At 45.4% G+C, this 26,122-nt stretch overlaps 1 protein-coding gene across 2 annotated transcripts in view; it reads right to left on the bottom strand.

Moving 5' to 3' along the window:
* The window catches only part of DDC (dopa decarboxylase), a 92,760-nt gene that overhangs the window by 43,858 nt on the left and 22,780 nt on the right, over positions 1-26,122 (bottom strand). For both annotated transcript variants that reach the window (XM_053608769.1, XM_053608770.1), the window contains exons 3-6: positions 22,882-22,995; positions 21,043-21,162; positions 15,740-15,874; positions 13,000-13,143 (exon numbers count right to left, since the gene is read on the bottom strand). In XM_053608769.1, coding sequence (XP_053464744.1) covers positions 13,000-13,143; positions 15,740-15,874; positions 21,043-21,162; positions 22,882-22,995 — 513 coding nt within the window. The remainder of the gene's footprint in view (positions 1-12,999; positions 13,144-15,739; positions 15,875-21,042; positions 21,163-22,881; positions 22,996-26,122) is intronic.

Below are 26,122 nucleotides of genomic sequence, written 5' to 3'. Positions count from 1 at the left end.
AACAAAGAAGCTATAAGGCTTCAGGAAAAATCAAAGTGTCAGAAGTAAATCTCTTTGTAACAGTCAGCCTTGAAGAGGAAGGAAATTCTGGCACCTGCTACAACATGGGTGAAACTTGAGGACATTATGCTCAGTGAAATAAATATGTCAGTCACAAAAAGACACTTACAGGGTGTCCCTGTAGGAGAATGGGCACTGAAGACCCCATTCTTGGCAAGGGAAAGCACCCCCAGGAAAAGAGGAAAATTAAAAAGTAAGCTGAGTGAGTCAGAACAAAGAAAAATCAGCTAGTTTACATTTAAGATAGCCATTGCTAGTAAGCTTCCTGCCTTTTCTGAAATTCTAGCCTTTTGGGGATACAGCTTACAAATACCCCTGCTGGGTCTGTGAGCTCTCTGAGGAAAAATGGCCATAGAAGAGACTATGGCAAAGACCTAGAAAGATACATTAACTGGGTCATTTCCTGCCTAGTAAACAGGCAAAGCAGATACCCATTGTGTAGATTTGCCTTTGTCTTGTGCAGAGATCAAGGGAGTAGCTCAAGCCCTGAGATGTGGGTGGAATAACTTATATTCCTTATTGCAGACAAAGATCCTCTGCAGTAGTGATTGAAAGAAAATTCCTCCCACCAATTCCTCAGAGGAGATTAAGGCTGGTGCCTGGCGTTTTATTCCACAGGGAACTAGCAGCGTTTAACACCTCCCTAGAAATCTCTGTGTGTGATCTCAAGTGGGAGGCTCTCCCAATACAAGGCTCAGATTTCAGATTTCTCAAGGCTACCCTTAAGGTTAATAATAATAACAATAGGAGCTGATATACTCAATTAGAGGAAATGCTGGCATCTTTGTTCCCTCCCTCATCTTACCCTCTGGGCAAATAGACTTCAATAAAAGCCGAGTGGAGAAAATACTCCGTGCCATTGCCATTATCCCACAAATGGGCAATGGACCCCTAAGCTTCCACTTTTAATTCTATTCTATGTCTCATGTCTTTCTTTACTGTCATTTTTAACTCTATATTTTTTCACTCGGGTCGATGCCAGTTTCCACAGGTCTTAGCAGACCCTGGTCCTGGGGCGGGACCCCGACAGTCCCTGTATTAAAAAAATTTTACTAGATGTTTGCAAAATAATCCTTATGTGTTGGCCAATTTTTGGAAAATTTCATAATGCATGCTTTGTAAATAAAGGTACCATTAAGTATAATTTTCTCTATGCATGGTGACTTTGAGGAGGAACTATACCATATGATTCTTTTTTTATTAGGAAGCTAGAATAGTCAAATTCATAGAGACAGAATGTAGAATGGTGGTTTACAGGGGCTCAGGAGAAGAGGGAATGGAGAATCATTGTTTAATTGGTAAGAGTTTGGGAGATGGATTGGTGGTAGCCTGCAAAACGTGAATGTATTTAATGCCACTTAACTAAACATTTAAAAATGGTTAAGATGATAAACTTGTTATGTATACTTCACTAAAATTAAGAATTAAAAATAAACTCATCACAGGGCATAGGAGGGACCAAAATAATTTCTTAAAAAATAGCAGGGTTATATAACGATAATGATATGTTTTTCAAGGAGACATAACAACCTTAATGTACATTAGCCAAACAACAAAGCATCAAAATACACAAAGCAAGACAGTTTAACCTTTCATTTGTAGCTCATCAGGCCACCAGTGCTGTCAGGGACAGTAGTATCTGCCACCCAAAGGCACTTAGATAGAAGGCTTATGCCAAAATTAAACTACTCCGTAGAAGATGGCTGACTGAATCCAGCTTTCCACAGAGGATCCCGTCCAGAAGGAGAGTTAAAGGACAGAAATTTAGCAAGTAACCTGGTGGATTAGAGCTGTGCCAAGAGAGAAGGTTGAAGAACGCACATCAACCCTACTGAGGTGAGCTGCAACCCCAAGGATACAAATAAAGGGTACAAAATCCATCACCAATAGAACAGGAGTCCCCTCCCCCATGAGAACAGCTCAGAGTACCCCATAAACAAACGAGCAGAGTTCAAAAGTCCTCCCATTATACTCCACAGGAGAGACCCTCTAAAAACTGGGTCTACTTCCCCTATACCAGGGTGCCATTGTGCTCTCCTGCCAGGCATAAAACTGTGTAAAACTGTAGATATTTTCTACCTACAATTCTGAGCTCCCAGCACTCCCCTCCACTCTCACTCTGAGGTCTGAAGACCTGTCCCCCAGAGTCCAGATTCTTGGGTGATTTCTTGGCGGGTGGGGAAAGGGCCTGGACTGCTGCTGGCCAGTGCTGATTCTGAGGCATGGGAGTGAGGAGAGGATGGTCAGCTGAGAGGGAACCACGCCAAAGGGGCAGAGCCCCGAGGTGCAGAGCAGCAGCCGTTTTTTGGCAACAATAGGGCTCACCCCTGGATATTCTAGAGTCACACCCACTGTCTCTCTGGGCAACCAGAGGAGGCTGGGCATCTTCCCATGTGGCAACCACTGGTGGAACATATCTGGGATGGAAACGCAGGCCCCATGAGTAAAGGGTTTGCCTGAGGTGGTACCAGCCTGGGTGGAGCACAGGGACTAGAAAACGCACGCACAGTGCCGCAGACTCCCAGGATGGGACTGACCCAGAGGACCACTTTACTGAGCCTAAGACACACCCAGCCCCCAGGGGATCATCAGCCTAGACAAAGGAGGGCAGGCAGAGGCTGGAACTGACAGGTGACCATGCTGCGAATACAAACTACACCTGAGACAGGACAGGCACAGACAGGGCCTGAGGTGCAGGTTCTGTGAACTCAAAACAGCTTCTCTTTTGCCAGGGAATATAGCAGGTACAGAAACAAATTCCTGTAAAGTTGTTCTGCTCTGTCAATAACATCAATCAGGGGCGGGGCTGGAACTGAGTGAACAGCCCCAGCTCCTGAGGTTGTCAGGCCTCACCTCACCCTGTCAAATAGAGGCAGAGAGCAGTGGCCTAGCTGAGGAGACATAGATTTCCCTGTGATTCAGGCAGGTACAACACCCTGGAGTATCTGCTCATTGGAAGCAACTGGGTCACAGCCCTGTGGGGTTAACAGTGACTGGGTGTGACAGTGGTGTAAGGTGGGGAAGGAGGCATCAACCTTCCCAGACTAATCTATTTGCAGGTGGGTCCTCCTGACCACCTGGAGCACTGGAGCAAGTCATATTTGAGTCATCAACAGATCCCAGTGATCTAGTTGCCAGAAACCTTGTAAACTCTTCAACCTTAGACAGGTGCTGACTGAAACAATTGATTTGGACCTTTTGACCTGAGCCAATCGCAGAAGGACTATCCCAGTGGTGTCCTGGGTGTGTGGTTGCAGGAAGGTTTGTTTTCTTTTTCCAATTGTTGCCTGTGGAGGGTGGGGTGACTTAATTACTGGTATTTCTCCACAGCTGAGTTTTCAACACAGAGTAACTGTTTCACTAGGGTCAGACAGAGACCAGCTGAAAACAAGACAGAGCCACTTAGCTCCACCACACCAAACTGGTCCCCAGTTTCTCAGGCCATAGTACTGTACAGGTCCTCGGCAAAGCTCCAGGGGAAAAGTCAAACGGTGTAAAATAATCGTGGTAGAATCAGTGGAAAAACTTTGGTAACATGAATAACCAGAGTGGATCAACCGCCCAAAAGGAAAGATATGGCAGATGTAACTGAAGATCCCATTCATAAACCAGATAGCCAAGATGTCAGAAATCGAATTAGAATTTGGATTGCAAACAAGATTAATAGAATGGAGGAAAATTTGGAATTAGAAATTCAAGGAGCAATCAAAAGTTAGAATTAGAAATTCAAGGAGAAATTCAAAAGTTGTCTCAAGAATTCAACGAATTTAAAGAAAAAACGACCAAAGATTTCGACACATTGAAGCAAGAATTTGCAGTCCTCAAAGACCTGAAAAATACAGGAGAATTCCTCAGTAACAGAGAATTCCTCAGTAACAGTAACAGAAGAAAGGATTTCTGACATGGAAGACAAAGCTTTTGAATGCTCCCAAACTCTCAAAAAGGAAGAGAAATGAGGAGAAAAAACAGATCATTCTCCAAGAGAGCTCTGGGACAATTCGAAGAAGGCTAATATCCACCTCATTGGAATCCCTGAAAGCGATGAAGTGGCTTCGCAAGGCACACAAGCCCTTCTCCGTGAAATTATGAAAGAGGATTTTCCAGACATGCCAAAATTTTCTGAAATTCAGATAGCAGACAGTTCCAGAACCCCGGCATGACTCAACCCGAATAAGATGTCCCCCAGGCACATCATAATTAACTTCACTAAAGTTAATATGAAGGAGAAAATTCTGAAAGCAGCCAGACCTTAGAAAACCTTTACCTACAAAGAGAATATTAGAAAGACTGCAGACCTCTCTGCTGAAACTTTTCAAGCCAGTAGATGGTGGTCATCGACTTTTAATCTCCTGAAACAAAATAACTTTCAACCCTGGATCCTGTATCCAGCTAAACAGAGTTTCATTTATGATAGAGAAATTAAATACGTTAATGACATTCACAAGTTGAAGACATTTGCCATAACCAAACCAGCTCTTCAGGATATTCTCAGATCTACTCTCCATAATGACCAGTCCAATCCTCTACCACAAAAGTAAACTCACTCAGAAACTTTTGATCAAACTCCAACTTCCACAGTAGCAAAAGGATTAAAAATGGATACTGGACTTTCAAAAAACTCGATACCCAAAATTTTACCAGACTTATCAATATTCTCCATTAATGTGAACGGCTTAAACTGTCCTCTAAGGAGGCACAGGTTGGCTGACTGGATACAAAAACACAGGCCAGATATTTGCTGCATACAAGAATCACATTTTACCTTAAAAGAGAAATATAGACTCAGGGTGAAAGGATGGTCGTCCATATTTCAGGCAAATGGTAATCAGAAAAAAAGCAGGTGTTGCAATTTTATTTGCAGATACAATAGGCTTTAAACCAACAAAAGTAAGGAAGGATAAGAATGGTCACTTCATATTTGTTAAGGGTAATACTCAATATGATGAAATTTCAATTATTAATATTTATGCACCCAACCAGAATGCACCACAATTTATAAGAGAAACTCTAACAGACACGAGCAACGTGATTTCCTCCAGCTCCATAATAGTTGGAGATTTCAACACTCCTTTGGCAGTTTGGATCAGTCCTCCGATAAGAAGCTGAGCAAAAAATTTTAGAATTAAACCTAACCATCCAACATTTAGATTTAGCAGACATCTACAGAACATTTAATCGCAACAAAACTGAATATACAGTCTTCTCATCGGCCTATGGAACATACTCCAAAATCAATCACATTTTAGGTCACAAGTCTAACCTCAGTAATTTAAAGGAATAGAAATTATTCCTTGCATCTTCTTGAAACACCATGGAAAAAAGTTGAACTCAGTAACAACAGGAATCTGCATACTCATACAAAAACATGGAAGTTAAGTAACCTTATGCTGAATGATAGCTTGGTTATAGATGAGATTAAGAAAGAAATTGTCAAATTTTTGGAACAAAACAACAACGAAGACACAAATTATCAGAACCTCTGGGATAATGAAAAGGCAGTTCTACGAGGGAAATTTATAGCACTGCAAGCCTTCCTCAAGAGAATGGAAAGAGAGGAAGTTAATAACTTAATGGGACATCTCAAGCAACTGGAAAAGGAAGAACATTCCAACCCAAAACCCAGTAGAAGAAAAGAAATAACCAAAATTAGCACAGAATTAAATAAAATTGAAAACAAAAGAATTACACAGCAGATCTATAAAGCAAAAAGTGGTTTTTTGAAGGTCAATAAAATAGATAAACCTTTGGCTAACTTAACCAGGAAAAAAAGAGTAAAATCTCTTATCTCATCAATCAGAAATGACAAAGACTAAAAGACTAAACAGACTCCTCAGAAATTCAAAAAATCCTTAATGAATATTGTAAGAAACTTTATTCTCAGAAATATGAAAATCTGAAGGAAATTGGTCAATACTTGGAAGCATGTCACCTTCCAATACTTAGCCAGAATCAAGTGAAAATGTTGAATAGGCCTATATCAAGTTCTGAAATAGCCTCAACCATACGAAATCTTCCTAAAAACAAAAGCCCGGGACCAGATGGCTTCACATCAGAATTCTACCAAACCTTTAAAGAACTAGTATCTATATTATTCAACCTGTTCCAAAATACAGAAAAAGAAGGAAGACTACCCAACACATTCTATGAAGCAAACATCACCCTGATCCCCAAACCAGGAAAAGACCCAACAAGAAAAGAAAATTATAGACCAATATCACTAATAAATATAGATGCAAAAATATTCAACAAGATCCTAACAAACAGAATCCAGCAACACATCAAACAAATTATACATCATGACCAAGTCGGTTTTATCCCAGGGTCTAAAGGCTGGTTCAATATACGTAAATTTATAAATATAATTCAGCACATAAACAAATTAAAAAACAAAGACCATATGATTCTCTCAATTGATGCAGAAAAAGCTTTTGATAATATCCAGCATCCAGAACACTTAAGAAAATTGGTATAGAAGGGAGACTTCTTAAACTCATAGAGGCCATCGACAGCAAACCCACAGCCAATATCATATTGAATGGAGTTAAATTGAAATCATTTCCACTCAGATCAGGAACTAGACAAGATTGCCCATTGTCTCCACTGCTCTTTAACGTTGTAATGGAAGTTTTAGCCATCGCAATTATGGAAGAAAAGGCGATCAAGGGTATCCATATAGCGTTAGAAGAGATCAAACTTTGACTCTTTTCAGATGATGTGACTGTATATCTGGAAAATACCAGGGATTCTACTACAAAACTCTTAGAAGTGATCAAGTAATACAGCAGCATCTTAGGTTACAAAATCAACATTCATAAATTGGTAGCCTTTATATATACCAACAATAGTCAAGCTCAATAAACAGTTAAGGACTCTATTCCATTCACAGTAGTGCCAAAGAAGATGAAATATTTGGGAATTTATCTAACAAAGGATGTGAAAGATCTCTATAAAATGAACTATGAAACTCTAAGAAAAGAAATAGCTGAAAATGTTAACAAATGGAAAAACATACCATGTTCATGGCTGGGAAGAATGAACATTGTTCAAATGTCCATACTATCCAAAGCAATATACAATTTTAATGCAATCCCTATTAAAGCACCACTGTCATACTTTAAATATCTTGAGAAAATAATACTTTGTCTTATATGGAATCAGAAAAAACCTCGAATAGCCAAGACATTACTCAGAAATAAAAACAAAGCAGGAGGAATCAAGCTACCAGACCTCAGACTATACTATAAATCGATAGTGATCAAACAGCATGGTACTGGCACAAAAACAGAGAGATAGATGTATGGAACAGAATAGAGAACCAAGAGATGCATCCAGCTGCCTACCATTATTTTATCTTTGACAAGCCAATTAAAAATATTCAGGGGGAAAAGATCCCCTATTTAACAAATGGTGCTGGGTGAACTGACTGGCAACCTGTATAAGACTGAAACTGGACCCACACCTTTCACCATTAACTAAGATAGACTCTCACTGGATTAAAGATTTAAACTTAAGACATGAAACTATAAAAATACTAGAAGACAGTGAAGGAAAAATCCTTGAAGAAATAGGTCTGGATGAGTATTTTATGAGGAGAACCCCCCGGGCAATTGAAGCAGCTTCAAAAATACACTACTGCGACCTGATCAAACTAAAAAGCTTCTGCACAGCCAAGAACACAGTAAGTAAAGCAAGTAGACAGACCTCAGAATGGGAGAAGATACTTGCAGGTTATGTCTCCAACAAAGGTTTAATAACCAGAATCCACAGAGAACTCAAACATATGAGCAAGAAAAGAACAAGTGATCCCATCGCAGGCTGGGCAAGGGACTTGAAGAGAAACTTCTCTGAAGAAGACAGGCGCACAGCTGAAAAAATGGTCATCATTTTTAATCATCAGAGAAATGCAAATCAAAACTACTTTGAGATATCATCTAACTCCAGTAAGATTAGCCTATATCAGAAAATGCCAAGACCAGAGATGTTGGCGTGGATGTGGAGAAAAGGGAACACTCCTACACTGCTGGTGGGAATGCAAATTACTACATTCCTTTTGGAAAGATGTTTGGAGAACATTTAGAGATCTAAAAATAGATCTGCCATTCAATCCTATAATCCCTCTACTAGGTATATACCCAGAAGACCAAAAATCACATTATAATAAAGATATTTGTACCAGAATGTTTATTGCAGCCCAATTCATAATTGCTAAATCATGGAAAAAGTCCAAGTGCCCATCGATCCACGAATGGATTAATTAATTGTGGTATATGTACACCATGGAATATTATGCTGCCTTAAAGAAAGATGGAGACTTTACCTCTTTCATGTTTACATGGATGGAGCTGAAATATATTCTTCTTAGTAAAGTATCTCAAGAATGAAAGAAAAAGGATCAATGTACTCAGCCCTACTATGAAACTCCTATAACCTAAGAGTATGGGGAAGTGGTAGAGGGAGGGGAATGGGGGGGAGGATAGGCAGAGGGAGGGTGATTGGCGGGATTACACCTATGGTGCGTCTTACAAGGGTACATGTGAAACTTAGTAAATGTAGAATATAAATGTCTTAATACAATAACTAAGAAATGCCAGGAAGTCTATGTTAACCAGTGTGATGAAAATACGTCAACTGGTTTATAAAACCAGTGTATGGTACCCCATGATTGCATTAATGTACACAGCTATGATTTAATAAAAAATGTAAATAAATAAAAAATAAACTACCCCATATACCTAATAAAAAAAAGGTACACAAAGCAAAAAGTGATAGACTTTCAAGGACAAATAGATAAACTCAGTCTTATGTGGAAGACTTCAAGGCCTCTCTATCAGAAAAGGACATATCCAACAGTGAGAAGTCAATGAAATGTGTAGTTGAATTGAAAAGTACCATCAGTGAACTGGATCTAATTAATATGTATAAAATACTTAGTCTAATGACAGCAGAATATATGTTCTTCTTAGGCTCACGTGGAAGATTCACCAAGATAGACTACATTCTGGGCCACAAGACATATCTCAACAAATTTAAAAGAATAATCATTACATGAAATAGGCTCTCAGAACAAAGTGGAATTAAACTAGAAACCAGTAACAAAAAGATAGCTGGAAAACCCTAAGCTAAAAACTCTTAGAGATCAACCAACACATTTCTAAAGGTCAAAGGAGAAGCCTAAAAAAACCTAAAAAAGAAATTTAAAAATACTTCACCCTCAATGAAAACGACAATACAATTCATCAAAATGTGTGGGGTGCCCTGAGAACAAAGCTTAGAGGGAAATCCAGCATTGAATGTATATATTAGAAAAGAAGGAAAATCTGTAATCTAAGCTTTTATTTTAGGAAATTAGAAAATGAAGCAATTTAAATGCAAAGTAAACAAAAGACGAGAAAAGAATAAGAATTAGAGGAGAAATCAATGAAATTGAAAACAGGAAATCAATAGCGAAGGAACCTGTTTCATTGAAAAGAGCAATAAATTTGAAAACCGCTACTCAGGTTAACTAAGAAAAAAGAGAGAGGACAGAAATTACTACTATCAGAAATGGAAAGTGGAGCCATCACTATTGATCCGATGGAAATTTAAAAAATAATAAAGAAATATTGGTTAGGTGTGGTGGCTCAGGCAGGAGGATTACCTTAGCTCATGCACTGGAGATCAGCCTGAGCATGAGCAAGACCCCCCTCTCTACTGAAAATAATAAAATTAACCAGGTGTTGTGTAGGCACCTGTAACGCCAGCTCGTGAGGCTGAGGCAGCAGGATTACTTGATCCCAGGAATTTGATGCTGCTATGAGCTAGGCTAATGCCACCGCAGTCTACCTAGGGTGACAGAGCAAGACTCTGTCTCAAAAAAAAAAAGAAAATGGGAAAGAAGGAAAGAAGGGAGGGAGAGAGGGAAGGCGGGAAAAGAGAAGAAAAAAGACAGGAGAGGAAAGGGAGAGTAGGAGAGGAGAGGAGAGGAGGAGAGAGAATAAAACATTATTGACTCTGCCCATAAATTGGAAAACTTAAATGAAAAGAATAAATTCCTTGAAAGATAAAATCTATCAAAATTTACACAAAGAAATATAGATGATCTCATTGGGCTACCTTTATTTTAAAATTGCATCAACATTTAAGAACCTTCTAAACAGACGCTGTCATGGTCAGTTGGAGTCACTGATGAGTCCCACCAAACATTTAAGGAAATAATTATGCCTGTTCTCTATAATCTCTTATTGAAAGCAGAAGCCAAAGAAATACTTCCTAACTTCCTAATTCTATGAGGTTGGCATTACTCTAATATTAAATCCACACAAAGACACTGCAAGAAAGGAAACTATAGATCAATAATCTCTTATAAATATGGATGCAAAATTCCTCAACAAAACATTAGCGAATCCAACACTATAAAATAATTAAACAACCAAGTGGGATTTATTCCAAGTATGAAGGCTTATCCAATATTTGAAAATAATTAATATAACCTATCATGTTAACAGGCTAAAGAAGAAAAAATCGCATGATTATGTAAGGAGATACAGAAAAAGCATTTGACAAAATCCAATACTCATTCGTGATAAAAACTCTTAGCAAACTAGGATTAGAGCAGAATTTCCTCAACGTGATAAATGATATTTACAAATCCCTACTGCAAACATGTTTTTCTGTTGAGATCAGGAATATGAAAGCAGATATCCTCTGCTTTCACCACTCCTATTCAACATTGTGCTGGAAGTTGTAGCTAATGCAATAAACAAGAAAATAAAATATATGTAAAAGATACACAGATTGGAAAAAACTGTCTTGGTTTGCAGATAACATGTTTATCTATGTAGAAATCTCAAAGAAAAAAACCAAAAACCAGTACAAAAACAAAGCCCTCCTGAAACTAATAAACAATTATAACAAGGTGCAGGATGAAAGGTTAACAATGTTAATTGTTCTTAAATTCCTCCAACAAAAACAATGAAATTTGAAACCAAAAACATAGTACTATTTCCATGAGTGCCCCCAAATGAAATACTTATGTATAAACCCAACAAAATAGATGTAAGATCTATATAAGGAACAATACAAAAACTCTGATTTAATAAAATAAAAAATCTTAATTAATGTAGAGCTATTCCATTACATGAATAGAAAGTGTTGATATCAAGATGTCGGTTCTTCTAATGTAATCTATAAATGCAGAGCAATCTCATTTAAAGTTCTAGCAAGTTATATTGAGAATATTGGCAAACGGATTCTAAAGTTTATATGAAGATGCAAAAGACCCCAAATAGCCAACCATATTGAACAGCCATGTCAGAGATCTTCCTTGATGCTACCCGATCTCAAGGCTTAATACAAAGTTGCAGTAATCCAGACAGTGTGCTCTTGTCAAAGGAAAAGACAAACAGGTCAATGGAAGACAAACAGACCCACATGGATGTGCTCAACTGATCTTTGAAAAAGAAGCAAAGAACTCAATAGAGGAAGAACAATGTTTTCAACAACGGTGCTAGAACAGGTAGACGTCCAGATGCAAAAAGATGACTCTAGACAGACCTTATGCCTTTCACAAAAATTAACTGAAAATAGAACATAGACCTATATGTAAAATGCAAAACCATAAAATTCTTAGAAGGTAACACGGGAGAAAATCTGGATGACCTTGGATTTGGTGATTAATTTTTAAAAACAGCACCAAAGGCATAATCCAGGAAAGAAATAATTGATAATCTGTTCTTCACTGAAAGCAAAAAACTGCCTTGCAACAGACATGATTCAGAGAATACGCAGACTGATAGAAAACATGCGCAAAACATATATCTTGATGAAGGATTGATATCCAAAGCATACAAAGAACTCTTAAAATTCAACAATAATAAAACAAACAATCTGATCAATCTGATTAAAATGTGGGCAAAAGATCTGAGCACACCTCTCAACACGGAAGATGTTCAGGTAGCAAATAAGCTATCATGAAAATATGCTTGGTGCCTTACATCATTAGGACCTTTCAAGTTAAAGAAACAATGAGATACCATCACCAGTGTATAATCAAAAACAATGACAAAACCCAATTCTGATAAGGATCTGGAAAAACACAAACTCCCAATCATGGTGCTCAGGAATGCGAATTGGCAAAGACAGTTTGGCAGTTTCCTACAAAACTAAACACATTCTTACCACTTCATCCAACTGCATTCCAATTTACCCAAATGAGTTGAAAACTTATGTCTACACAAAACCTGCACACACATGTTTATATCACTTTATTAATAATCGCCAAACTTGGAAGCAACCAAGGTATCCTTCTATAGGTGAATGATCAGTAGATGTTGATACATGCATACCATGAACATTATTCAGCAATCAAAATAATCAATTATCCAGCACTTGAATATGTATTTCTAAGTGAAAGAAGTCCATCTGAGAAGATTTTATATTCCATGATTCCACCTGTATGATACTCTCGAAAACGAAAATCTATGGAAACAGTAAAAAAATCAGTGGTTGCCAGAGGTAGTTTATCTAATGTATATTGCCTATTCTAACTCACAATGGCTCATGAAATTTTAAATATATACAGAATTTAAATGTATGGTAATAATAACACAGATATCACAGGAAGGCGTAACGGAACAGTCTATAACTAACAAGCTGAAAACAAAGAAAGTGGAATAATGAAGAAGGATTCCTTTTAGCAAGAAGCCGAAGCAAAACTCATTGGCTTAGCAGAATCCACCAGACAGGGGTGCTCTGGCTGCCCTTTTCTGAAATGAAAGGTGTAGAATGAAAACTAAAGGGAGTCTTTCTCCAGCTTTCCTCAAGGATATGCTACAAATACCACCTGACCTGCAACCGTCTTGGCAGCCTGTTAGGTGGCTCAGGCACAGGGACTCTACCTGGGGAGAGACAGGGCTCAGAGACTCCCTCTGTGCCTCATGAAATAAGCACTGTGGAACTTACAAAGAATGGAATCAGGCCGGCTGCCTTGTCTTTCTCCAGGGCCTCCCGCAGGGCAGACGCGCGCATGGCAAAGTGGCCATCAGAAGGGATGGCTTTGAGTTTCACTCCACCGATTAATCCAGCTCTCTCCACCGAGGAGTGTGCCTGGGAAGGAAGCGACAGATCAGCTCTGTGCAGGTGTGTGTGCAGGAATGTGGAGGATGTGAGATGTGTATACAGTGTGTGTGTGTTGGGGGGGTGCTGAATTGGGGGGCTATGCTGTTGTGGGGGGTGTGCTGGTGTGTGGTGGATACATGCTGGGTGTGGGTGAGGGATGTGCTGGTGCGTGTGGGAGTGTGTTGGTGTGGGGGGGCATGTGCTGGTGTGTGAGGGGGATGTGCAGATGTGTGTGCAGGTGTATGTGCAGATATGTGGGGGATGTGCAGGTGTATGTGTGTGGGGTGTGCTGATATGGGAAGGGTGTGCTGATGTGGGGGGTACTAGTGTGTGGGGGGTATGAGTGGGTATGTACAGGTGTGCATGTGGGGTGTGTGTGCAGGTGTGTGGGGGGTGCTGATACGGGAAGGGTGTGCTGATGTGGGGGTGTACTGGTGTGTGGGGGTGTGTGTGCTGATATGGGGGAGCTGTACTGATATGGGGGGTGTACTGGTGTGTGTGTGGGGTGTGCTGATATGGGAAGGGTGTGCTGATGTGGGAAGGGTGTACTGATGTGGGGGGTGTACTGGTGTGTGTGTGAGGTGTGCTGATATGGGGGAGGTGTACTGATATGGGGGGTGTACTGGTGTGTGGGGGTGTGTGTGCTGATATGGGGGAGGTGTACTGATATGGGGGGTGTACTGGTGTGTGTGTGGGGTGTGCTGATATGGGAAGGGTGTGCTGATGTGGGAAGGGTATACTGATGTGGGGGGTGTACTGGTGTGTGTGTGAGGTGTGCTGATATGGGGGAGGTGTACTGATATGGGGAGTGTACTGGTGTGTGTGTGGGGGTGTTGATGGGGGGAGGTGTACTGATATGGGGGTGTGCTGGTGTGTGTGTGGGGTGTGCTGATATGGGAAGGGTATGCTGATGTGGGAAGGGTGTACTGGTGTGTGTGTGTGGGATATTGATGGGGGGAGGTGTACTGATGTGGGGGGTGTACGGTGTGTGTGTGGGGTGTGCTGATATGGGAAGGGTGTGCTGATGTGGGAAGGGTGTACTGGTGTGTGTGTGTGTGGGATGTTGATGGGGGGAGGTGTACTGATGTGGGGGGTGTACAGTGTGTGTGTGGGGTGTGCTGATATGGGAAGGGTGTGCTGATGTGGGGGGTGTACTGGTGTGTGTGTGAGGTGTGCTGATATAGGGGAGGTGTACTGATATGGGGGTTGTACTGGTGTGTGTGTGGGGGGTGTTGTTGGGGGGAGGTGTACTGATGTGGGGGGTATGCTGGTGTGTGTGTGGGGTATGCTGATATGGGAAGGGTGTGCTGATGTGGAAAGAGTGTACTGGTGTGTGTGTGGGGGGGTGTGCTGATAGGAGGGAGGTGTACTGATGTGGGGGGTGCTGGTGTGTGCAGGGGGGCTCTGGGGGCATGTGCACACATTGCCGTGGGCCCCTATATCTGCAGAGGGGGTCCACACTTCCCACACAGGGCACCTCTCGCACTGCCAGGACAGACTGCTCTTGTCTCTCCCCCTCCCCCTTCCTGAAGATCTCTTTTCCCTGGAATTGTTTCTATTCATACAGAATCTTGCTTTTAAGTCTAATGAATCAGGGACAATATGAGTAAAGGGCTGGGTCAATATTGGTGAAGATTTTCATTTGTTTGTTTGAATTCAGGAGCAAGTGAAACTCTGGAAATGACACCTTGGAGGTGGACTGAGAAATCTCACCTAATGTGCGCAATGCAAGAGTATGTTCCAAATTAACTAAGAGTAAACTTTAAATGTCTTACCCCCCAAAATAAGTGAGGTGATGGTTAGGTTAATCAGTTTCATGTAAGCATTCCACATTGTATATCAAGTCATCACACTATACACCATAAATGTGCACAGTTATGATATTAATTCAAAATTAAATTAAAAACAAGAAATCTCAGGGTCAAATTTGGGCTTTGGCTCTCCCTGAGGGGCCCTGGGCAGCTTAGTGGCCACGCTCAGTACACAGTCTCTGGAGAAAAAGAAGCGAACAAAGAGACACCACTCCTACAGGAGAGATGTAGCCTCCCTCGGAGCTTCCTGGAAAGTTCCGGCTCCCGAAAGCCACCACTGCCCACCCTGCATCCCAAACCATCCCTACCAATCGGCCTGAGTCACAGAACTGAAAATCTCAGATGCTCACAACACAGCTCCACGTTGGGAGAAATGGAAACAGAGCCAGTCTTGGGGACCGCCCCATACATTAGTTTCTTTCAGGGGTGTCTAAATTTTCAGCTTCTCTGGGCCATATTGGAAGAAGAAGGGTTGTCTTGGGCCATACAGTAAACACACAAACACTAATGAAAGCTGATGAGACAAAAAAAAAAAAAGTCTGTGCATAATTTTTGCCACCATAGATAAGCAAAACAGTCTTCATATAATCTATACTTGGCCTGTGGGCCACAGGTTGGACACCCCTGACAGGACTCTACCTTAAATGGTACCTAAGAATTGTACTTGGATTTGAAAGGGTGCCCTATGGTTTTCTCTTCTTTGGGTTTGGCATAAAACAAAACATTCAGATCTTGAAGTCTTGATGGGACAGGGGACCCCTCAACACTCTCACCTGATCGGAGGTGTAGGCCACCAGCTTCTCCATGATGACAGCTGGCGTCAGCTCCGGCGAGGCCGCCTGCAGCCGCCGGATCGCTTTGGTTCGAGCAGCCAGCAAGGCCATCAGTGTGGCTTCACTGGCACTTCCCTAAAACCAAGAGAAAAGGCCCAAACGAAACTCAAACATAGCAAAGGAATCAGTATCTAAATTGTTGGAGGACTTATTACTTCGTGTACATATTTCTCTTAAAGGAAAATCTGAAGTGGGAAAGTTCACTCTCCTTTGCACAGGAGAAAACTAACACTTGAGCCAGCCACTTCAGCTCCTAGCATGGGTTTTACGCTGCCCTGTCTACTTTCTGTGGTAAGGTCAGCCTATGTTTCCAAGTGTTTAGCAAACACTCAGCCGTGAGAGCTGCTTTGCAGGCATCCTCTCATGGACTCCTCCCTGCCCAGCCTAGGAGGACACGGCCCAGGGCATCAGTTCCACATGCTCTGTTCGTAAGCACTTGAACAGAGAGATTTGCATTTGTATGTAAAATGAGAGGCATTTTCCTCAAGACTCAGAAGGGCCTTGGAGGATTCCTGTTAATCTCTAATGACATGGGCTTACCTGTTAATCTCTAATGACATGGGCTTACCTATGTCCCCTAAATTCACACATTGAAGCCCTAACCCCAGGACCTCAGAACATGACTGTATTTGGAGACAGGTTCTCTAAAGGAGTAAGGTAAAACAAGGCTGTCTGGCTTGGTCCTAACCCAGTCTGACCAGTACCCTGATAAGAAGAGGAAATTTAGACGTGGGGCAAGTGTATGCCCAGAGGGAAGGCTGTGGCAGTGAGAAGGTGGCCGTCTGCGCATCCGAGACAAAGGGTCAGGAAAAACCAACCCCCGCTGTCACCTCCATCTCAGACGTGTCGTGTCAAGAACTGGGAGAAAACACATGTCCCAGTTTCATCCACCTAGTCTGGGGTGATCTGTATTGGGAGCCCGAGCAAACTGAAGTCAACAATTTATTTTAGCCGAGTCATAAAGAATTGTTTAAAGTTCACTCCTTTGTAAGGCAGTAAAAGATGACAGAGCCAGTGCCTGCTGTGTTATCCCATTTAATTTGCAAAATAATCCCATTTTTGAATTTTGTCATCCTCAGGTGGGGAAACTAATGCTCAGAGAGGTTAAACACTTGTCCCATATCAGCAGCTGAGGTGGGGTGTGCCCCTTCTGGGGTGTCCCCTGTCTCTCTGCACCTGTGAGCATCCTTCCTCGTCGGCAAACACCAAAGGAAACCCATCGACTGACCAGGATTCACATCAGAAAGTAAAAGAAGGTAGCTTCTATTGACTCTAAAACAGGTTTCCTGGTATAAGATTGTAGAGTTTTGCAAGAAAAGAGATAGTAGAATAATTAAATACAAATGTGAATTTCTCTTCATACCATTTGTATCCTCTCTGCATCGATTCTAATTTCCCATTTTCATTTGACCCTTCCACTACGTTCATTTATTCTTTTGCGCTAACTCATAACTGTTGGGGAGGAGAGTAATACTTACAGGTTAATACACTTATTCATGTCTCTGTAGCTAACCTGTGAGTTCAAATATACAGATACACGATACTCGTAATTTAGCATCTAAAATGAGCACACCATTTCCTTTAGGCAGTGTTTTCATGAGCAATGGTTTTAGGCATAATCTTAGACCAGGTTAAAGGAACGTGGCTGGCGAAGCTGAATCAGCTGTCCCAGAAAATGCAAGCTCCCCAAGGGCGGGCACCTCACTTTGCATGTCTCTCACACACCCCAACATTCCCCCACACGCCTCGTTTCTTCCTGGCCACCCCCAAACACACACACTTTGAAGCCCATCCATTCCCACGAGGAATGCAGCATGAAAAGCTCACTAAAAGGCAGAGCTTCCTGCTCGCGCCCTCACCTGGTGTGTTCACTCCCTCACCTGGTGAGATCTCAGCTCCTGTCTAAATTCACCTTCTAAATTCAGCCTTGGAGCAAATGCCCATTCTCTGAACCACACTCTGATGAAGGCGTGGGATTACCTTGCCAGTTTGTTATGGGGTTTCCTTTGGGTTTTGTCCAGGTCTTGAGAAATAGTTTCCCTTCTTAAGGTCAACAAAAAGTGGGGATTTGGGGTTTTTTTTAAGTATGTGTGCGTGTTTTTTGTTTGTTTGGGTTTTTTTTTTTTTTTTGCAGTTTTTGGCCAGGGCCAGGCCTGAAACCCCCACCTCTGGTATATGGGCTGGCACCCCACTCTTTGAGCCACAGGCGCTGCCCTGTGCATTTTTTTTTTTTTTTTAAAGAAAGCAAAGCAAATTATCAGGAGGGCCTCGGGACTCTGCGGCCCCAGTTCAGCCAGTGTGCCCGCACAGGCTCTAGCACGAGGTCAAAGGGGCCTCCCTTCCTTTTCTGGCTGCAGATCTTCCCTGAGGGAAGCTGACCTCTGTGGTGAGAGACCAAATGGCTTTGCAGGGTGGCAGCAGACACAGGTTGCCATGGCAAGCCTGGTCAAGGGGCAGAAGGGAATGCTGGTGAAATCTGATGTTCTGGGCTGCTGATGCTGGGAGCAGAAATGTCCTTTCATCTTTTGTTTTAAGTGTCAGCCCATACACAGTGAGAATTGGTTTCTCTTCCTCAAGCGCCTTCACCCTCAATTAGAATGTTTCCGCAGCCATGGTAACAATTTGCCATTTGACTCAGATGCCCATCTCTGCACAGCCAGCTGGCAGCCGTGATTACAGCTCTAGGGGATCAATAAGGCTGGCTCACAGGCTGTCACCAGGCACGGTCCTCTTTGGGGCCTCACTAATTGCCCACAATCAGTCCTATCAGCTGGGAAGGGCAAACTTCTGGCTGGACACAGACCTCTTGCCTGCTTTTGTCCAGCAAAAGCCAAGTGGATTAGGCTCCTGGGGAAACTATGTCAAAGGGGAAACTATGTCAAAGCCCAGGCTGAGAGGTACCAGGATTGTTCCTAACCAATTGCTAGGATTTTCATTGTCTCTCAAAATTGGGATTGTCTTTAATGAAAAGATAATCTAACCTCTAGTTAGCATGCACACCTTGGGCCACCCACCTAAGCAAGTCCTCAGGGACGAGGGTTATGACACTCACAGCCCTAGTTTTCTTGTGTACTAGCTTTGTTTTTAATTAGCTTTTGCCCCTGAGCTACCTTTCTGGACCTCCATTTCCTTGCCTACTAAAAAGATCTTCTGAAAAGTCTCCTGGCCTTCACCAGGGGAAAATGCAGCAACTGGGCATCAGCAGCGGGTGGTATACTCTGGCCCTCGCCCAGCCGGACAAGTACCTGTGACATCCTCTCTTTCTTATGATCTTGGCCAACATGGCATCATCAGCCTCCAGACAAAGAAACCTGTCCTAGGCAGCAGAAGGAAGTTGCATTTGCTACACAGTCATTACCATCATCTTTAAAAGTCCAGCCCATAGCATCCTGTATCAGCTTTGCTCACAACATGGTTAATGTTTCATTTTCATCAGCTCCCCACTGAGAATCACTTCTGGATGACAAAAAGCAAGACAGCCAAAGAAAGGAGGGTTCAGGACACAGAGGGCGTGGGTCTGAGCATAGCCATGGGCCTGCTGGTCACAGGGAGGGCGGCCGTCAGTCACAGCCTGCAGCCTATTCGGGGATCTCAACATGGGAAACTGCATCAGGATGAATCAGAGTTCATATTCCTGGGCCCTCCCAAGACCTGTTGGATTCCAGTCTCTAAAGGAAGCAGCCTTGTAAACAAGTCCTCTCCATGACCCTGAAGCATGCTGGATGTGGTAGGCAGGATAAAGCAGCCCCCACCCTCGCCCCGAAGATCCCACCCTTAATCCCCAGAACCTACGAGTGCTACCTTATAGGGAGATAGTGGCTTTGCTGATGTGATTATATTAAGAACCTTACTTGGGGGGATTATCTTGGATTATCTGGGTGGACCCAATCCCATCACATGGGTCCTTAAACGTGGAGACCCACTTTCACGTCTGTGGTCAGAGGGAAATGTGACCATGTGGGCAGGTCTGAGGGATGGAACCCAGCTGGGTTTAAAAATGAGGGTGGGGGCCCTGGGCTGAAGAATTTGACAGGCCTCTGGAAGCAGCAAGAGGCAAGGAAACAGATTCTCCCTGGGAACTTCCAAGGTGTCAACTAGGTTTTAGTCCAATAAGACCCAGGTCAAACATCTGACCTACAGGACTGTGAGATGATAAGTCTGTGTTGGTGTAGGCCACTAACATTTATACAGCAGCAGTAAGAAACAAAGAAATAGAGGGGAGTTTAGAACCCTGGTCTTGCTGAGCATTCCCAGGATTGCGAAGTGGAGTCTTGCACCCTGGTTTGATTTGGCCACCCAGGCATGTGCTCTGACGCAAAGGCACTCTGACACACAAAGGTGGGCTCCAGGCTTTCTCTCCAGGCTGGATGGGGCTTTGCTGACTCTCGGAGCCTTGGGGAAGATGCTCAGAACAGGATTTCTCTTTCGCCTAAAGTTAGCAACACTTTCTCAAGGTTAACTCGACATGAGAAGAATGATGTAAGAAAGGGTAGTGGGCTCCATATAGTTTGTCTTGCATGCTAGGAAATTTAAAAGACTGCACCAAATCCAAGTCATCCTAGTGGCATCTGTCCCACAACCCCAGAGAATAGAAATTCCATCACAACTGTTGTGTGTGTCTGTCCTGTTCCCTGGCGTAAGCTCTGGCAGCAGGTATGTGCTAAATGGAGAGAATGAGTTAGATCGGTGCACAGAGGAAGCAGCACCTGTTCTCTGAGGCATGGTCACAGCTGCCACCTGTGCTGAGGGCAGGCCCCTGAGGTGGGAAGATCACAGGCTCCAAGGCATGGGAGCCAACAGGCAAGTTACCTATGGTCCTGGGCCTCAGCCTCCTCACCTCTAAAAAGGGGGCATTAAAATATCCCCTAATTCACAGTGTTGTGCAAATTAAATGAGCTAATGCCTGGAAAGAGTGGCAGGACAGTGGCCAGCAGTGGGGACCCAGTGTACGTGTCAGTGGCTGCTATTTCCTGCTCACCTGCTGTGTGAGAGCCACTATTCCATCCACCATAACTAGGGGGACAGAGCACCTGCCCACAGGAGAGAGAGAGACACAGCACCAGGACCTGACTCTGGACCCTGCAATGCCAAGACCAGGGTTGTCTTAAGACCTTGTCTTGTTTACTCTTAGGAGAAATCCCAAAGACCCAGCAGGAAGCCAGGATCCTGTTCCCCTGCTGTGGCCACGGTCCTGTGGGGAGCCCGGCATCCAGAAGCGTCTCCTACCTCACCCCCCGCCCCACCTGGATCACTCCTCCTCCTTCTCCAGCACTTTCAGCCAAAAACACCTCCGGCAGCCCCAGCATCTTCCCAAGCCAGTCCATCATCACCGTCTCCAGTTCGGTGCACGCCGGGCTCGCAGCCTGTGGAGGGCAGGGGAGGGATTGACCAAGGATCAGGCATTGCAGAAATGGGGGCCAGCAACCCCAAATTAAAATCACCCCATCTCAGATGTGATTCATTTCAAACATGTGCTTGTTGACCAAGACTCATGCAAGGAGAATGGTAATAAACCTTACTCCACCAAGCTTTGCTACACTGGCACTGCAGGATTGCTTACAGGTTCGTTGTTTTATTTCTAGAAGGATCGAGAAAGTCCACTGGTGGACTCTCTTCCACAGTCACCAGTGAATGGGAGAAGTGCTGTACCAAGTCAGGATGTGGGCTCTCGGCAGCTTTCACCCTCTGGGTGTCCTTTAGAGAAGCTCCCGATGACTTTGCTCTCCGAACTCTCCCTCCCCCTTGCCCACAAGTGGTGACAGGGTGGCTTGGGCCCATCCAAAGAGAGATTGAGTGTCCACTTTCCTCAAAGTCTCCAGATAAAGCCCCTACGTGGTGCTCAGGGCATTCCTGGGCCCAGCCGTGCACGCCTGCGTGGAGCCCCTCCTCTCTTCCCGCCAGCCCCACCTGCTGGCTCCTGCCCCGCCAGGCTAAGTCTGGCTCTGCTAGGACTCTGTGCTCCCTGCCAGGAAGCACGGTGTCAGGCAGTACAGTCCCAGAGACCGCAAGTCACCCCTCCCAGCCCAAGGGCCGTCAGCCTATCCTAGAAAGAGCAGCCATACCTGGATACTGATGCCAGCCCCCCGCAGGGAGAGTGAGGGTCCAGACTGCAGAACTAAACCAAATCCACTGCAGTGACTACACCATCCAATGAAAGAAAACACCCCTTAAAGAAGGTGTGCTCAGCCCAGAGACCCTGGGCCCCCGGCCAAGGAGTGCACAGACACTATGGCGAGAGCTGCGATGGCCTCGTCAACCCTGCCCGGAGGACCTGGGATGCTTGGTCACCTAGCGGCTCCCTGTGCCCGGCCTACAGAAGAGCAGGTGCAGGCAGGTGAAGCAGGGTGGGCTCGCTGGGCTGCTGGACCCATGACCCACACACCCCTTTGTGCACCTCAGGCCTTTGTGCTCACATGCCAATATGCAGGAGTCCACCCAGCTCCCGGGCACAGACAGGAGGGCTCTCTGGACCTCACAGGCCAGAGACATAGCCCTGGCCCTGAAGAGTGCTCTACAGTGTGGGAAGCCGAGGCCTCAACTGTCACAGGTGCCTGGAGGGGAGAGTGGCCGAAGAGCTGGCCTGGACATTACCCCCAGAGAGGGCAGGACTGGTGGTGTGGGGACAGGAGCTGGGCTTGTGTCCAGAGTCCCCTGCCCTGCGGCATTTAACATGCCTGATGAATCAATGAGGTCTGTCCCAGGGCAGCAAGTTTTCCCTAGGAAAAAGCAGAATGACATGGGGCAGTAGGGTTTCTCCTGCTTCGGAGTGTAGAGAAATGGTCTGAGCCACGTGGAGGAAGTGCAGATTCCCAGGCTCAGACTACCGACCCTCTGGGGCCCAGACTGTGGCTGTGACTCATACCAAGTGCTTCCAACACGCTGCTATAAAGAAGTGGCCTTGAGTTGTTGAGACGTTTCCCTGCTCTGAACCCTCTCAGGGCTGGATCCCTCTCTCCTCTCTGCAGTGGTGGCTCAGCCTCTGCTCCCCTCCTGTGTGCACAGGCACCACGCCCCGGTGGGGACGCCCTACCCGGCCCTGGCCAACCACTGCCGGGCCCTGTCCGGGGCCCCTGGACACTCACCCAGGAGAAGCCAATGCAGCCGATGGCCCCACACAGCATGTCGGCGAGCATGGCTGGGTACGAGCTGGCTGTGGGGAAGTAGGCGAAGAAGTAAGGGCTGTGCCAGTGGGTCACCTGCGTGGGGGGCGGGGGACAGAGCGGTTACTCAGCATGAGGGAGGCCAGCCCACCTGCCGGGTCAGTGCAGTTCCGCAGATGTCAGCACCTTACTCTGCACATGTACCCGTCACCTTACACTCTCTGCTTTTTAATATTGCTGGAATACATTTGCTGGCCCAGAAGGAAAAGTTATGTCCCTAAATCAAAGTGGAAAATTATCATTTGCCAAAAGAAGTGAGGTTTCTAAAAATGACAGGGTGGGTTAAGTTCTTACCAGGAGCCTCTCGTCAGCGGAGGTGCTGCCCCGAGGCTGATATCTTTGTGTAAAGAACTTAGTTTTCCTAAAACTACTCTTAAAAAAACAAAGTTTCTACTAAAAACAAAACCCAAGCGCCTCCTTGTCCAAGTGTCTTCAGTGAAGCCCCCACACCCACCTGGTCTTCCCGGAACCCAACTCGCCTGGATGAGCCACTCCCTGTGGCCAGGCGGCTCTCGGTCACCCCCAGCCCCTGCTCTTCTGCTGCCCCCCAGCCTTGTTGCTGTGTCCCCTTCTTGCCCAGCTGTGGGCCCCCCACCTGTCTTCAACTCATGAGGAGTGGGTGAGGTGTGATGGGCCAGGGCAGGGGGCTCATAGGACAGTGACAGCTCCCTGTGGAACACTTGGGTGCCAGGAGCCAGAGCGGCGGTGAAGCCACACCAGGCTGTCAGGAAGCGAGGGACGTGGGCTGGGAAGGGTTGCAGTTGTTAAGAGGGAGCAGCTTTGACATCTGGGTGTTTGGGAAGAGGACAGAGAAGGAGGTGTACCCCATCTTTGACTCTTTAATTTGCTCTTGCCAATGATGGTGGCTGACGTGTGAGAACAGAATGCAGCCTTGAGGTTGGCCCCAGACCCCAGAGCAGGGAGAAGCGCTAGGCAGTGTCATTCACATCCCACCTGGCTGGAACCACATGTCAGCGTTCAGCAGACCTCGTGCCCTACCCGTCTTCCCTCCTCTCAGTCCAGCTGCAGCTGCTCGTGTGGATTGCGTGCTGCTGGAAACACCTGGGGCTGCACGTCCGGCAGGGACTTGGGTTTGCACCTCCCGAGCCACCGTCACCCCTCAGGGGAGTGAAAGACTGTGCTCTGGAGTTCCCTCCAGCTCCGCAGTGCAGAGCCCCAGCCCATCTCAGAACCCCCCAGGGCTGTGGATATGTCCTGACGTCACCGGCTGCTGCAGGCTGGAACTTTGTGTCCCTCACACATTCATATGTTCAAATGCCACTAGTGATGTCGTTAGGAGGTGGGGCCTTTGGCCATGAGTCGGGGGTCAAGGTGGATCCTCCTGGTGGGATGGGAGCCCAGTGAGCCGACTGTCCCATGAAATGTGGATGCAAGGAGAAGCCTGCTGTCGCACACCAGGGCAAGGGAGCTCACACTTCCAGCCCCCAGAGCTGCAGAACTATGAGAAGTAAATATTTAGTGTTTCCACCCCAGCTGTGCGCCTGTCACAATCTGAGATGAGACATGGCCATTTCACAGTCTGGGAAAAGAGGCGAACATTGCTTTCTAGATAACACTAGCTTTTAAGTACAGAATGTCCACGATGAAGCACCTATAACCCCCCAGCTGTGAAGGCAGCTGACTGCGTGAGCTCGCTAAAGGCGAGGAGTGTCTGAGGGATCCCCCAGGAGGCGGGTGCTGGGGAGGCCCAGTGCATGAGGAGCCGAGAGACACACCCAGCACAATGCGCCCTGGGCCCACAGTACGATTAGGGGCTTGGAAATCAGACGAAGAAATGAACTTTCAGGTCAAAAAAAAATCTACCATGTTAACATATTCATCTTCCTGCTGATGCATTAGTAAAGTGTGATTTTTTATATTTCTAGGAAGGAAGGAGTCCACAAAGGCAGAAGTGCCCAGGGACGGTGAGAGTGAGAGTGTAGCCCTGGCCCGCCTCTCCCACCCTTCAGCCCCTGGAGTGGTTACTGATGGGGACACACATCCCTGGCCTCACTCTCCACTACTGCTCACTACAGTTTTTGGGTTGGGGCATCGTGCCCTGGCTGTGCACACGCACCCAGAGACTTCCCGGGCTTTCTGCAGTCACTCACTGGGCCAGCACCCAGAGACCCTGCTGCGAGCCTGTGGTCTCTCCACTCAGCACTGCACAGTGAATACCCCCATATAATGGAGCAGGAAGGCTGGCTATCCCGCCTCCTGCACCTCTGCTGACATTTAACCGCTGCACCCACCGACGGTCTCATGCTCAGCGGCTTACTAGGTCTGCACTTCCAGGCAAGATGGAAACCTTGTTCTTCACTCAAAGCACAAATGCCAGGTGAAATCCCCTGGAAGGATGGGATTTGAGTAGCGTCATGAGAGAGGCGCTCTAATATGAAGGACCTGGTTGCGGAAGTCAAGGGCCTGAGGCTGAGTCCTGCCCTGAGGTCTTTGGCCTGTGACCTGGGTTGACTGGCTGCCCTCCCGGGGTCTCAGCGATCTGCCTGAAAATGAGGTAGCGGGTGCAGATGGTCCCAGATCCCTCCCCTGATGTCAGAGCTTATTTCCATCATCCTTACAACTACTGAAATGCCAGGTGACGGAGGCAATTGGCTGAGTCATCAGGCTGGGACATGGTACATTGTTGGATAAAGTTAGCACAGCCACATGGAATGGTAGGTTTGGCCACCCTCACAGGCATCCCTCGTCTGGAAGCTGGAATGGCCAGGCTGCTCACAGGGCCATGTTCACTGACAGGGTTTTAGGTGAACTCCTTGTCAGAGGAAACCTTACTGCAGAATCATACAGCCTAGGTGAAGTTCCTCTGAGTGCCAGTGCTCTGCTGCCCTGAGTATCAGGGAGGCACCAGGTCCTGTGCACTCATGCTGGGTCCCTCTGTCCCTCACATGCCAAGCTGTGACTCTCTAATGAAGTGAATAAAACATATCTCCCATACATGAGCTATGCCCTGGCTGAACGCAGGGATGGTAGGAGGGTGCTTCCTTTGGAACGATGAACTTATTTGGAACCAGCCACCAGGGGCTAATTTCATCTGGCCCACAAGGAATGACACATTCCACATAAAGGTGTGTCAGGGCTAGAACTGGGTCTCCAGGGACCTCAGAGGAAAGAGCACTGGCTGCTCCTGGAGCTCAAGCGATCT

This window comes from Nycticebus coucang, chromosome 11 (assembly GCF_027406575.1).
Source record: "Nycticebus coucang isolate mNycCou1 chromosome 11, mNycCou1.pri, whole genome shotgun sequence".
Taxonomy (NCBI): domain Eukaryota; kingdom Metazoa; phylum Chordata; class Mammalia; order Primates; family Lorisidae; genus Nycticebus; species Nycticebus coucang.
Note: the sequence above shows the minus strand (reverse complement) of the source record. Positions and strands in the feature narration are given on the sequence as shown.